Source organism: Pyxicephalus adspersus, chromosome 1 (assembly GCF_032062135.1).
Source record: "Pyxicephalus adspersus chromosome 1, UCB_Pads_2.0, whole genome shotgun sequence".
In the NCBI taxonomy this organism is placed as follows: Eukaryota; Metazoa; Chordata; class Amphibia; order Anura; family Pyxicephalidae; genus Pyxicephalus; species Pyxicephalus adspersus.
Window position 1 is genome coordinate 9,968,239 of NC_092858.1, and position 13,361 is coordinate 9,981,599.

The window sequence follows — 13,361 nt, forward strand, 5'->3', positions numbered from 1 at the left end:
AGATCAGATATCTATAAATATATAACATTTTCTAAATATATAATATTTAATAATATATTTTTTTGCACACTTGAAAAAGGTCAGTTTGTAAAGAAAAAATAAAATGTACAACACAAGCTACAAGCAAAGATCTTGAGTCACCGGGGGAGTTCCCGATGACGTCGTTACGTGTACGTTGCCAGCGGGACGGGGCGGGAAATTCAAAATCCATTTGTAATGCATTCAATATAAAAAAACTGTATTGAATGCAATACATTGGATTTATATGTGTAGAAGCAGTACATTGTTTTCAAGAACATTAAATTTACAGTATGTATAATAGTATGAGTATAATATTTACTTTTTTTAAATTTTTAAAAATAAAAAAATAAAATAAAAAAAAATATATATATAAATATATTTTGAATGTATTTAATTTATTATTTTGACATGATTTTGTGTTTCAAACGTTATTATACCCATACTATTATATTATACTGTAAAATAAAATTTCATAAATAACAATGTACCGCTTTTAGACATCCAGACAGAAATGTACCGCTAGGGAGGTAAAACTGACCTGAGAAGCACAAAATATTCATCGCTCAAGGAAGCCCTAACAACCTCTGGAAGAACCCTGGTTGAAAAATCCTCCAATATAATATACATAGTCCTTTGTATTAACGGATAAACATTACACGCACAAATGCTTCATATTGCAAAACGTTTGTTTCACCATAAATCAGCTTGTATGTACAAGTATGTTGAGTATTTGCTGCAGACCTGTCATCCAGAGTGTGTTGTAAATTTATATATATTGCATGCAAACACTTTTGTCAGTGCACAGAATGTTGAAATTAAAGAATGTTTGGCTATTAAATATATTTATTGCCCTTTCTATTTAGAAGATTGACCTAACTTTTGGCCCAAAAGATACAATAGGTTGTGAATAATAAAGGCGAGTCAGGGGAAATCCCGTGTTAAAGTTGTCCCTGCAATACTTTCCTATTGACAAAGATCACTAAAGCTAAAAAGTGCAGTGAATCTTCCCATCGGGCAGCAATAAAATTTTGTATCCTTTCTCTCTCTATATTCAGTACTGACTTTAAATGTATTTAAGCCATCTGATGGATTCTAGAAAAACAAAGTCAGATAAATAAAGCTGACACCTGGTTACTATTGAGTTGCTTTGAGTATATATGAACTATTGCACAGCATATGGAACTCATTGTCAGATAATATATTTATAAATCATCCCAGGGTGGTGTGTAAGGTGCAGAGAGGAAGTGAAATGACACATTTGGAATGTTTAATGTTATTGCCTCCTCCACTAAATGCCATTAAAGTAATAAGACGGGAGGTCATTTTTCCCGTCACCGATTATTTCATCATCGCTGTGTATTGCAGACGCTGATTGTTGCTTTACATTCTTAAACTGTGACATGTAAGCTACTAAGTTTGTGGCTATGCTGTTTCTGGATGTTCCTTAATAGCCAATTTTCTATCTTATGGCAATCTGCGAACTGGCAGAAAATGACTACACACCATTAGGACAGATTGGTGGGATGCTGATTGCATTATTTTACCAGCAATGTGCTTCCACATGAAAAGGACACCACTTTGTTGGGAGGTTAACTTTGTACTAGGCTTTGCAAATTGGTAGGATATGATCACCCTGTATAAATATATAAATGGTCCATATAGAGAACTCTCTTCCCAATTATTCACTTTATGATGAATACAAAGAACAAGAGGGCAGTCTTTGCGTCTGGAGGAAAAGAAGTTTAAGCTCCGGATAAGGAAGGGATTTTTCACTGTAAGAACTGTGAAAGTGTGGAATCGGCCCCCTCAGGAAGTAGTTTCAGCAACTACTATAGATTGCTTTAGGAAAAAGCTGGATGATTTCTAGAAGCACAGAATATAATTGGTGATTAAGGCTTCAAAGTAAAAATAACAGTGACTGCTGACCCAGGGAACATCCAATTGCCTCATGGAATCAAGAAAGAATTTTTTTCCCCTGTTGGAGCAAATTGTACCAGGGTTTTTTTGCCTTCCTCTGGATCAGGAACCATAATGTTTTATATCTGGGATATGTTTATTTCCCTAGTGGTTAAACTTAATAAACCTATTGTTGTTTCCATCTGACCTACTATGTAACTATGTAATCCAGTGATTCTTCAGGTCAAACCCCGGCTACATCATTTAGTTACCTTTACTATTACAAATCTGTCTTTCAAATCTGTGTTTTGCCCATGCAGAACAAAGAAACAGGTTCACTTAGCTATTGGCAACATATACATATGTTTCTATCTCTTCTGCACTGCACCCTGTAGCCACCACAATTGAAAGAACCTTGAATAAGCCCCAAGCCTCCAAGTCATAGCTTAGACAGGATTATGGTTAGCTTTCTTGTCTCTGTTCAGTTTCAAACAGAGGTCTTTGTCCAAACCCACACCAAGGTTTCCATTGCTTGGTTGGCAGAAATAGGGAACATTCAAGAGCCTTTAAATGTACACAGTGGGTTGCTTGAAGACACAATTATTGGTTAGTGATCTCATTGGTTGGTGGTTCTAGGGGTCATCCAACAGCCAAATAAATTGCTCAGCTTTGTTTCATTGGTAATGGCCTTACAGCAACAGCAACAACTTACACTAATGGTAGTAGTGGCGCCAAACAGTCATATCCCACGATGTACCAAAGAGCTTTCTTCAATTACCTGGAACAAGTCCAATATGTGGTTCTAAAAGAACTGAGACTTGGATATTCAGCACAAATCCAAACATCAACACCAGCTATGGCTTTCCATATGACATTACTGATTCTACACACCTAAAAGCATTTCTTTTGGGTGCTGAAAGGAGCAGTGGAAGGTAAGGGTATGCTGTTGAAGAAGGAAAAAAGCAACCCATTTTTATTTCGTTTTAATATATCACTTTATTAGGCTGTGCCGTCACGCATAGCATACCCGATCCACCCCAATCTTTGTCCAGATTTAACTTGGTTGAACCAAATTACTATTAAAAAGATCAGTTCTAGTGATAATTAGATACCGATCTTATTTGCAAGCCACTGTTGTCAATTTGTTTTGGCAGTTATACTTTTAGATATGTCAGCTATGTATGTGTACAGCGGCAGGATAATTGGAAACAAGCACGGGGTTAATTATTGTTACTGGCAAACATTCAACAGCAATTGTTATTTTATACACTTGCAACTATATTCACTCCTGCAGTATGGCAAGAAACAAAAGAATCAGGCTTGTGACTGAAATAAACAAGAACACATTTGTCAAAGCATATATCACAGTAAAACAAGCCATTTGATGTGACCTTTTCATTGTAATAACTAGAGAAGGGCAACCTTATTTATAAAGAAACAAAACAGCTCTATCTACAGAGATAAGAGTTGGTTAAACAAAACCATGACTTGGTTTATATAAAACAACGGATTTGGAGTCTAAACAGATTCTTGTCAGTGACCTATATTGGTAGCGTTGTGTAGATGTTTTAATATATGTATACTCAAATATAAACCAATCCAAGTATACTTAGAGTGTAAGGATACGTACACACGTGCAATAATTGTCGTTGGAAACGAACCATTGGAGACCGATCGTCCCGTAATCTTTAACAAAAAAAGTGCACAGCGACTGACCAACGCCGACAAACGAGGAAAGTCTCTGGAAACGAACGACCACCCTGGTGGATCTGATTGGGCAACGATCATTCTCAATCTATTGTGTGTATGGTCGTTCAGTGATCGTGGATTGTTCTGCGATACACTTTTTCCTGTACATGTAACCTCCTGCATCGTTTGAACGATTGTATCTAGTGTGTATATTATTGGTGGATTATATTTGAACGATCATATTGTTACAGCATGTACAGAATTGTGCACTATACGATCGTTCAAAATATTCGTGCATAATTTTTGATCGGTCGTCAAACGTTCGTTTTGCAACAACAATTATTGCACGCGCGTACCTAGCCTTAGTATAAATCCAGAATAGGAAAATACAGCACAATAAGCACAGCGATCTCCTTAACAGATATGGATGAAACTGATGAGGACAATAAGCACAGCGATCTCCTTAACAGATATGGATGAAACTGATGAGGACTTTAGGGTTATGTTACATGGTCAGTTTAGATCAAAATTATTGAGTTTTAATTTAAAGCTGAACCAAACCTTAAAAATAGCAATTTGTCACCAGGCAGGTCCTTTGTTACAGAAAGGGACAAATAATGTCTCTTCTGCAATTAAAATTTAATTATACTCACCTGTCCCCAGTCTTCTTCAGGGTTCCAACTAAGCCATTTTGATTGGCCAGACTAGAATAATGAAACTATTGCACATACGTACGGGAGTTTATTAATTCCTGGCAGCCCCAGAGGATGCTGGGGTTCCCACAATATCCCAGGCAAAAGGATGCAGAATAGACATCAAGCGTCCCTTCTGCAAAAAAAATGCTGCCGGTTTGCAGTTTGTAATGTTGGAACTATTAATATCTGTAACTTATTTCTATCCTATAGTTTGCTAGTCTTATAGTAGTTATAGTATCCATGTGTACCATAGAAGCCCTTATGTGACCTAACATTCCCATGTGTATACAACCAGCATTTACTTCTACGGTAAAATAAGTTACTGCCCAGCATCCATAACATTTCAGGGTCCACCTATTTCTTTCCATGTAGGGAAGCAAAGCCCAACAAATAAAATGCTTTTCTTAATTGTATAAAAAGTAATAATTGTTATTTGTTCACATTTTCCTGACAATAATGAGCACCTGGGAAGCCAGGTATGGCTTGTAATTGCTCTATTAGTTCCTCCATAGCCTTTTGATCTCAAGTGATGAATACATTAAATTGTTTTCATTTAATGGGCCATGCATAGCTACTGTGACCCAATCCAGTGTGTCCCTGCACCATGTAGTGGAAAGTCACTCACTGGACACAATGGACCACTTTCTTCTAAAAGGTCAAGGACGCCATGTCCTAATGTAACTCCACAGTTTCGGAGACTGATGGCTATTCACCAAAGGCCCCAAAATGTAGGCTGATGAAGACAATCAGAAAAATAGAGGAGAATCCAGTGGTGCATTTATGTTTCGTTAGAAAAGGAGAAAGAAAACATTGCACATGAGAAACTATAAATGGGCAACTCAATGCATAGAACTAGTAATGTCACAATGGGCCTATCATAGAGCAAATGTCATAATGTCACCAGTCTCTGCCTTTTGGGTGAAAGTGCAATAGCCAGTGCCACCGCTCCTGAAGTGGGCGAGAATCTTGTTGGACAGACTCTAGTCCTAGGTGTCCTTTTGTTGTTTCCCTATTATTATAGCAACTGCTAAAAAATAGCTGGAAACAATTTCCAGTGACAGGACTATTTGAGCAGGACATACCTGCTTCCATATATCACTCCCTTGCTGGCCGGATAAGAAAAAGCATTTTATAAACGAGAGTGAAGCCATGCGGTTTTTCACTCGGTTTTTCAAACTGCTGCTGTGTGGCCAGGAGAAGCAAACAGTAATTCAGGCAACCAGGAAATATTCAAGGAACAACCATATGGCCGAAGCAAAATGGTGCTTTTGGTAACTCCTCAGCAATCTGTCACAGTTTGGTCCAGCCTCGGACAAAAACGTGTTCCCAACCTCTCCCATGCTGTGGAATTAGGAAGATTGGGATTGTGGTTGAGCATTGCAACTCACTGCAGGTCTGAAATTGTCCTAAGCTTTCATACGAGCTGTAAGGTGTGGTTCACTCAGTCAGGGAGCGTTGCAACTTCCCTACCACTGGTAGACATGACTTCCAGACAAGGAGTATCTTGCCCATGGATGCCCATAGGGAATAAATGGTGGCAGTTAACCACCTGCTGACAAAAGTGCATGAACAAGCATGGCAGTGGCAGCTGTTTACAGAGCAGTAAGATGTTCGCCACCATGGAGCCACAAACATGCACTGCTTGACCATCCATGTGAACTGGCCCTAATGGCCATATCACAAGGACAATTTAGCAGCAATTAATCGATGCTCAGAATCATTATTACCAGCAATTTTCAATTAGCAGCTTATTTCCTAGGATAACTGGCTGCAACACAATAGAAAAATGATTTGTAGCCCATAGAAGTCCAAACATTTGTAGCTAAGCCCATAAAAGTGAATAAAGAGCGATTGTCATTGGTTGCTTAAACAAAACTCTGCTAAAACTCAATTGATCAACTGAGCTATAGATTACTAAAAATGAGCTATCAACTCTATAGAAAATAACAATTATCTACTTAGCAAGAGATAAAAAAAAGAAAGTTAACAATATCCAAAATATGTCATAGCCCTAACCTGACTTTTTTATGTTCTTTGAGGATCTTTGAAAAGATAAAACTTCACTTCACAGCACAAAAGAGAGAGAGAAAGAAATCCAATCCCTGTGGTAAATATTTCTACTGAAATGGTTGCCGAGCCCTGAAATATGTATAAATTAGAAGGGGAGGTAAGGGGAATGGAGGGGGTAGCGGCTCTTTACGGCAAGTAGATTTGATATAATATAAACTCGTTTATTAAATTCACTAAAATCAACGTATTTCAAACAATATATAGGATACAAATTAAAAAGAAACCATGCTGGTTTCAACACATGGTTTCATAGTGCAATATGTTTGGTCTAGTTCAAATGTATATACTTCTGGGCCCTCCCGACGCGTTTCGCCCATATGGGCTTCCTCAGGAGATTAATCGAGACCCTTGGTATGATATTATTATTAGGTAAATAAGTATATATCAGATAAGTAATCTTTTTCATTATTGTTGTAAGACATTTCTGTACTTCTACGCAAGAGAACTAGTTTCTATACATAATTAAATAATACCTATTCATTGTATTCCTGTCCTCAGTTTCAATACATTTTTCATATTGTTATTTATACTATCATACTATCTGAACTTTATCAATCTTATTTAATTGTAACATCCTTTATGTTTGATTGTTTTTTTTTGTTTTTTTTTAATTGTTGGCAACAAAAACACTGCTGACATTATACTAATGTACCAGATACTAATGTACCACATAAATGTTTTCTAATAATTAGCTTGTGTTATTCAAATGTTCAGATACAGGAATAAGCTATATCTTGTGAAAAATGCTGTATTGAAATTGAGGGCAGGAATACAATGAATAGTTATTTAATTATGTATAGAGACTACTTCTCTTGCCGTTGAAGTACAGAATTAGAATTACAACTACCATATTACACTGTGAGTGATTTCTTTTTAACTTTGTATCCTATATCTTGTTTGAAATACATTGATTTTAGTGAATTTAATAAATGATTTTATATTATATCAAATCTACTTGCCGTAAAGAGCCGCTATCCCCTCAATTACCCCACCTCCCCTTTTAATTTATTTACTTCAAAGCATTTAGAACAACTCTGAATGATGTTATTGGCTGGCTTTGATTTAGAGTGGTATCAGACAGTGTTTTGGCAGGGATTCGGATGATCTGCAGACAGGTGGTACGTAACATCTTATAAATAACCCAGAATATGGAGATTAATTGTATCTTGAACTGAAAACAGGATGCTCTGACACTTACATGTTACTGATAACAACATGGGACAAAAGGAACCGGGACCCACCTTAGCAACTTGTTAATATATGACATTTCCTGGGTTTGTCTGTACAATGGGAGCTGCAGCTATTAATCAGCATAAATCCAACTATCACAGTGACTGACTACGTGTCCATATTTTGTATCTCAGTTATCCGTTTGCTGTTACAGATATTTACGCACATTTACACACCTTGCTTGTACCCTATTGTTGTCCATTCATGAATGTTTTCACAAGACTTACCCAACTTTTATCCTAAATGATGTGTATATTACATTAGATTCCATATGACTTTTACATTATACTAATTGAATTGAATGTGAAAAATGTGAGAATTTAGTGAAAGTTGGGTAAACTTGAATGAAAACATATATTATATATGTTTATATGATAAAATATTAAAAAATGTACTACAGTGTGTGTGCTACTGCAACGTGCAGTAATACACCTTATGTGCATTGGTACATTAAGTGTTTTTAAATTGGACCTCAATGCAGCCCTATCTACAATGTACAATAACACACTACAATCCATTGTGGTGCACTGAAAAATGCGGATAAACTTTGCAAATTAAAAAAATAAATAACACCTGTCCAGTATGTCCCGTGCCATCCCATCTTCCTTTTTCTTTCCGGCACAGACTGGACACCGGGCATGGCCATCTTCTTCCTTCTGACGTCACCCGCTCCTGCACTCCGCAGGTGTGAGATTGGGTGATAAACCTTTCTGAAAATGTAAAAACAATGTGCCAATCACACTGTGCATACATTCCAAGAATGCCCCAAGATTGGGGCATGCGCAGAAGGAGCAGCCCCTCACGTATCCCAGGTGGCTCTTTCGGCAGGTGAGGGGTACTCCCCAAAAAATAAGAAAAAGTAGTAAAAATAATGTTTTCATTATGTAAAAAGGTTAACCACCCTTTTATATAAAGATTAATTCAAGCATATATTAAAGTAACCCATAGTAACAATAAAACAGTGCCACATTCCCAATTTAAAATACCAAAAAAATTGAGGGATTTTGGGACTTTTAAGGCACAAAGAGTATATTTTTCACAGTGTTTCAAATAATTCATGCCATTTGGTCAACATTTTCATTTGTTAAAAACAACTTTAATACAAAACATCATTAAAATCCAAAATAAATGCAAAATATCTTTCTGTATCACTCATTCATGTCATATGTGTATGTCCCTGATGATTTTCATGGATATAACCACTTCTTCAGGAGGGATACAGATACGTCTACAAAAAATAACAATGTTTAATTATAAATAATATATACTTAAAAAAACACTTAATAAAAACTTTTTTTCAGAAAACATTTTTACTTACATCAAAAACAATTCTTTACACCCTTTTATATATTGTAAAAAATGTGGCGATAAGTCCACATTAATGCATTACATATCAACATGTGAATTAATGCAATGCATAAAATGCAGACAGGTGTGATTAGCCCTTAAGCCCTTTTCTCTTAACCCAAAGGGCACTATGACTCTACGACTGAGCTCTTCCTTCATAAAAATGTATAAGAAATGAAGGATGACTTTATCTTGTGTAACACAATTGTGTCAAAGAGTTTATTGTTGAGATCATTGCTTAGATAAGGTGAACTTGAAGTCTGAAGATGAGGCAATAGTGCCAATAAATCACCATAGAAAGATAACTCCAAGATAAAAATTTTTTTATAGAATATAAGAATATTATCTCATATAAGATTTTTTTGCAACACTTACCAGTCTTGCCACACGCCCAGCCTGTCAAGGGACAGTCAAAGGAGAAGCAGCTCATAAATGAGCCCATTTCTCTGTCTGTCGCTCTGCTCTGTCCACTGACCAGCATGTCTTTGTTGGCATGCAAGCATTGCATTACAACTGACTGCTATCCCATGCTGTATTTCCATCCTTCAGTTTTAGCTTAGTTCTAAAGGGGGTTGCAAAAGAAGGAAGTCAAATGCTTGAATTAAAAAATACATTTAATGTAATCTAAAGTCCCTCCCCATAATCCAAGAGAATATTGCTTGGTTTGATTATTGTAAAGAGGTCTGAAATGATTGGGTCATGCTGTGTATATTACAGTATATACACAGCATGACCCAATCAATCAATATAATAAATTAATTACAGTATATATATATATATATATATATATATATATATATACTGTAATTAATTTAATTAAATTAAAAAAAAAAAAACTTTCAATTGTCAAAGCAGGTTCCTCTGGGGTGGGACTAATTTAAATGGTTGCATGTTATCCGTGAAATGCTGCAGAAACATTGACACTAAATAAATAAAGTGATATAGTGATACATTGTAAAGATAAGCAATACATTTTACAGCAGGTGTCATAATGTATGAAATCGGAGACAGTTGTACTATATAGTGCTGTTTTTTGACCTTGTAGTTAAGGTGATTTACTATTACAGCTAATTCAGCAATTTACTATCGGATCTTTATGGAAACCTGTCAAACTTAAACATGCAATGGGCATTGGGTTTACTTTTTTTAGTAAACCTAACTTTGTTATTCCTAATCAATTTTTTTATTGTTATGTAATAGTTAAATTGTGGGTATTTTTTTATAAAACCTGATTTTCCATTGGAGTCTCATTGAATTGATTTCATCCAAATGGCATCCACAATCACATACAATTTAAATTTATTTCTAGGGAACTAAGCAGGAATTAGGTTGGTGTTCGGTCAATTAAACAATGGACTGAGTTGAACTAGGAAATAAGTTATGTTACAGTTTCATTTAACAATCAAATAACATAAAATAAAAAAGCTATAGAAATGTTGCCCAATGGAGTTAGATAGGAGTAATACCAATTTCATTTCCTTGTGGCAAATCAAAACTAAAATTTTATTGAATGATGAAGAAACATTGGGCTGATTTATTAAAGCTTTCCAAGGCTGGATAGGATACACTTTCTTCAGTGAAGCTGAGTGATCCAGCAAACCTGGAGAGCAAAGCCTTGAAGAGCTTTAATAAGTTAGGCCCGTTGTTTTTTTCTCCTAAAATAAAGGACCTGCTTGCTTGTATTTTTTTTTCAGAAGTAAATATAGTCCCATTTTATTCTTTTCCAATATTTATTTATTTTATTTATTCCATTTATATCTAAACCAGCCTTAACCTTTTTTTACCCCTGAACAACCCTTGAAATAATTGTAAGTTCTCAAGAAACCCTGTAAAACACCTTTTTTTTTTAACCCATTTATATCTAATCCAGCCTTTCTTAACCTTTTTATCCCTGAATAACCCTTGGAATACATTTCAGGTCTCAAGAAACTTCAGGTCCCAGGTAACCCTTAAAATAATATTCAGGTCCCGGAGAACCCCTGCTCAAACCAGTTGCTTGAGTAGGGCTAAATTGGTGGCCAGTGGAAGAAATGCCCCCTTTCAGTGCCATCATTATACTCATGCAGTTCTTGACCTGCAGGCTCTTCTTAGTGGTGTTGGCCCCAGAATTATGAAGGCATCACCAAATTTAAAGTCAATCAGCCACAGCTTGGGGAACGTCTAGCAAATTCTGGAGGAATCCTGAGGTCCTGTTTTGATTTTGTTTGTTTCTTCAACTTTGCAATCAACTTTTTATTTTGTCTTCATTCTTGGCTAATATTTGCTTGTTTTGATTTGAACAGGTCAACAGCCTTGTGAATGAACAATGAATAGCACGGGAAGCGAGAACTCTACCTACAAGTGTAAATTTGATGAAGATTTCAAGTATGTTCTGCTTCCAGTATCCTATGGAATTGTGTTCTGCATCGGGCTTATTCTCAACATCCTGGCCCTTTACATCTTTCTGTTCCGGATTAGGCCTTGGAACGCCTCCACCACATACATGTTTAACTTGGCCGTTTCCGACATAATGTACGTCATCTCACTACCTCTGCTGGTCTATTACTATTCTCAAGGGGACAACTGGCCATTTAGTGTTGCTTTGTGCAAAATTGTTAAATTTCTCTTCTACACCAATATGTACTGCAGCATCTTCTTCTTGCTTTGCATCAGTATCCACCGATTCATTGGTATCTGCTACCCAATGAAGTCCTTGGGATGGTTGAAGGTTCGAAATGCTCGGATCATATCGGTTGTGGTCTGGGTCTTCATTGCAGCTTTCCAGTCTCCAATTTTGTACTTTGTGACTACGAGCTCGAATGGAGATAACACCATCTGCCATGACACCTCTAGTGTGGAATTGTTTGATACTTTTGTGGTTTACAGTTCAGTCAGCTTGGCTTTGCTTTTCTGTGTTCCGTTTGTGATCATCATCATCTGCTACGTTTTGATGGCCCGGGCCCTCATGCAGCCCTCAGCAGCTTCTTCTAATACCTCCAACTCCAAGAAGAAGTCAATTAGGATGATCTTTATTGTGTTGCTCGTGTTCATCATCTGCTTTTTACCCTTTCACGTAAACCGAACTTTGTACTATTACTTTAGAAAGTTAGACCTTGACTGCAGTGTGCTGAATGCAATTAACATGGCCTACAAAGTGACCAGACCACTGGCTTGTGCTAACAGCTGTCTAGATCCCATTTTGTACTTTCTCGCTGGACAGTCTGTTCGAAGGAATATTATTTCTAGAAATGGGATCACAAAAGTCAAAAACAAGTTCTCAACCTATGTACGGGAAAATAACTGGAGCTCCGCCACGGACAGTAATACTGCAGTGAATAAGATAAACTCCAGCCCTACTGACAATTCCTCAGCCCCAAGTCCGACCCCAACTGTAATCACCAAGATGTAAATAGCCAAGCCATATTTATTAAATATAATTCAGCTGTGTTTTAAGAACAGAATTGCTAGAACCCAATAAAAAGGACCTTTGTTTATAAGTAGCATTTGGGTTGATCATTTTTTGGGGAGATCTCATTTCTCATCTCATGTTTCAGTAAATAAAAAAGTAACAATGTTTTTTCTGAATCACCTACAATGCATTAAAATGATTTATTTATTGAAAATAAATGGTTGCAAGAAAAAAGTCATTACCTTACTTTTGGAGTGTGTATTGAATGGGTAAAAGCATGAGTGGCGGTGTATTGGAATAGGGATATTATACAATATGGAAACAATACAGAAAAAGACAATTAAACAATATGACAACAATGAGTAGCCCTTTTATGTCCAAATCAGCTCTGTCCATTATAACCTACAGGTTACAAATGTTCACTTGTCAACTTTAGTTCTCTTCTTAAGCATGAGGCTGTATACAGTATACAACTTTATAGTGAAACTCAACTTAAATTTGAAAAAAAAAATGTTTATTGCAGACAGGAGAGGCAATATCCCTTCTGTAGTGAAAAAAATACTGAAGAAATAAAATAATAATTACATTTTTTTAATATACACCCACCTGTCATTGCTCTATCGTGGATGCCACTATCTTCACCTTCTCCTTTTCTGGGTTCCCAATGCATCTTGATTGGTCAGACCAGAATGATTTATTTATTCTCAGCAGTCAGGAGGAAAGCCAGGACACCCAGTATAAGCATTACAATAATATACAATACAGTATACTTAGAAGAAAAGATTGAAGAATGAATGATGAAGAAACATTGGGCTGATTTATTAAAGCTTTCCAAGGCTGAAGAGGATAAACTTTCATCAGTGAAGCTGGGTGATCCAGAAAACCTGGAGAGCTTTATTAAGTCAGGCCCATTTCTTTTCTCTTTTGGAAAAAAGGACCTGCTTGCTCGTAATTTTTTTCAGAAGTAAGTATAGTCCTATTTTTAATCTTTGCCAATATGTGAACACATTGTTCAATTGGATCTG

At 36.3% G+C, this 13,361-nt stretch overlaps 1 protein-coding gene across 2 annotated transcripts in view; it reads left to right on the top strand.

Annotated features, from left to right (window-relative positions):
* Positions 1-12,554, top strand: part of LOC140324280 (P2Y purinoceptor 2-like) — a 42,685-nt gene extending 30,131 nt beyond the window's left edge. For both annotated transcript variants that reach the window (XM_072402039.1, XM_072402031.1), the window contains one exon: positions 11,231-12,554. In XM_072402039.1, coding sequence (XP_072258140.1) covers positions 11,254-12,336 — 1,083 coding nt within the window. In that variant the 5' untranslated portion in view covers positions 11,231-11,253 and the 3' untranslated portion in view covers positions 12,337-12,554. The remainder of the gene's footprint in view (positions 1-11,230) is intronic.
* The last annotated feature ends 807 nt before the right edge of the window (positions 12,555-13,361 follow it).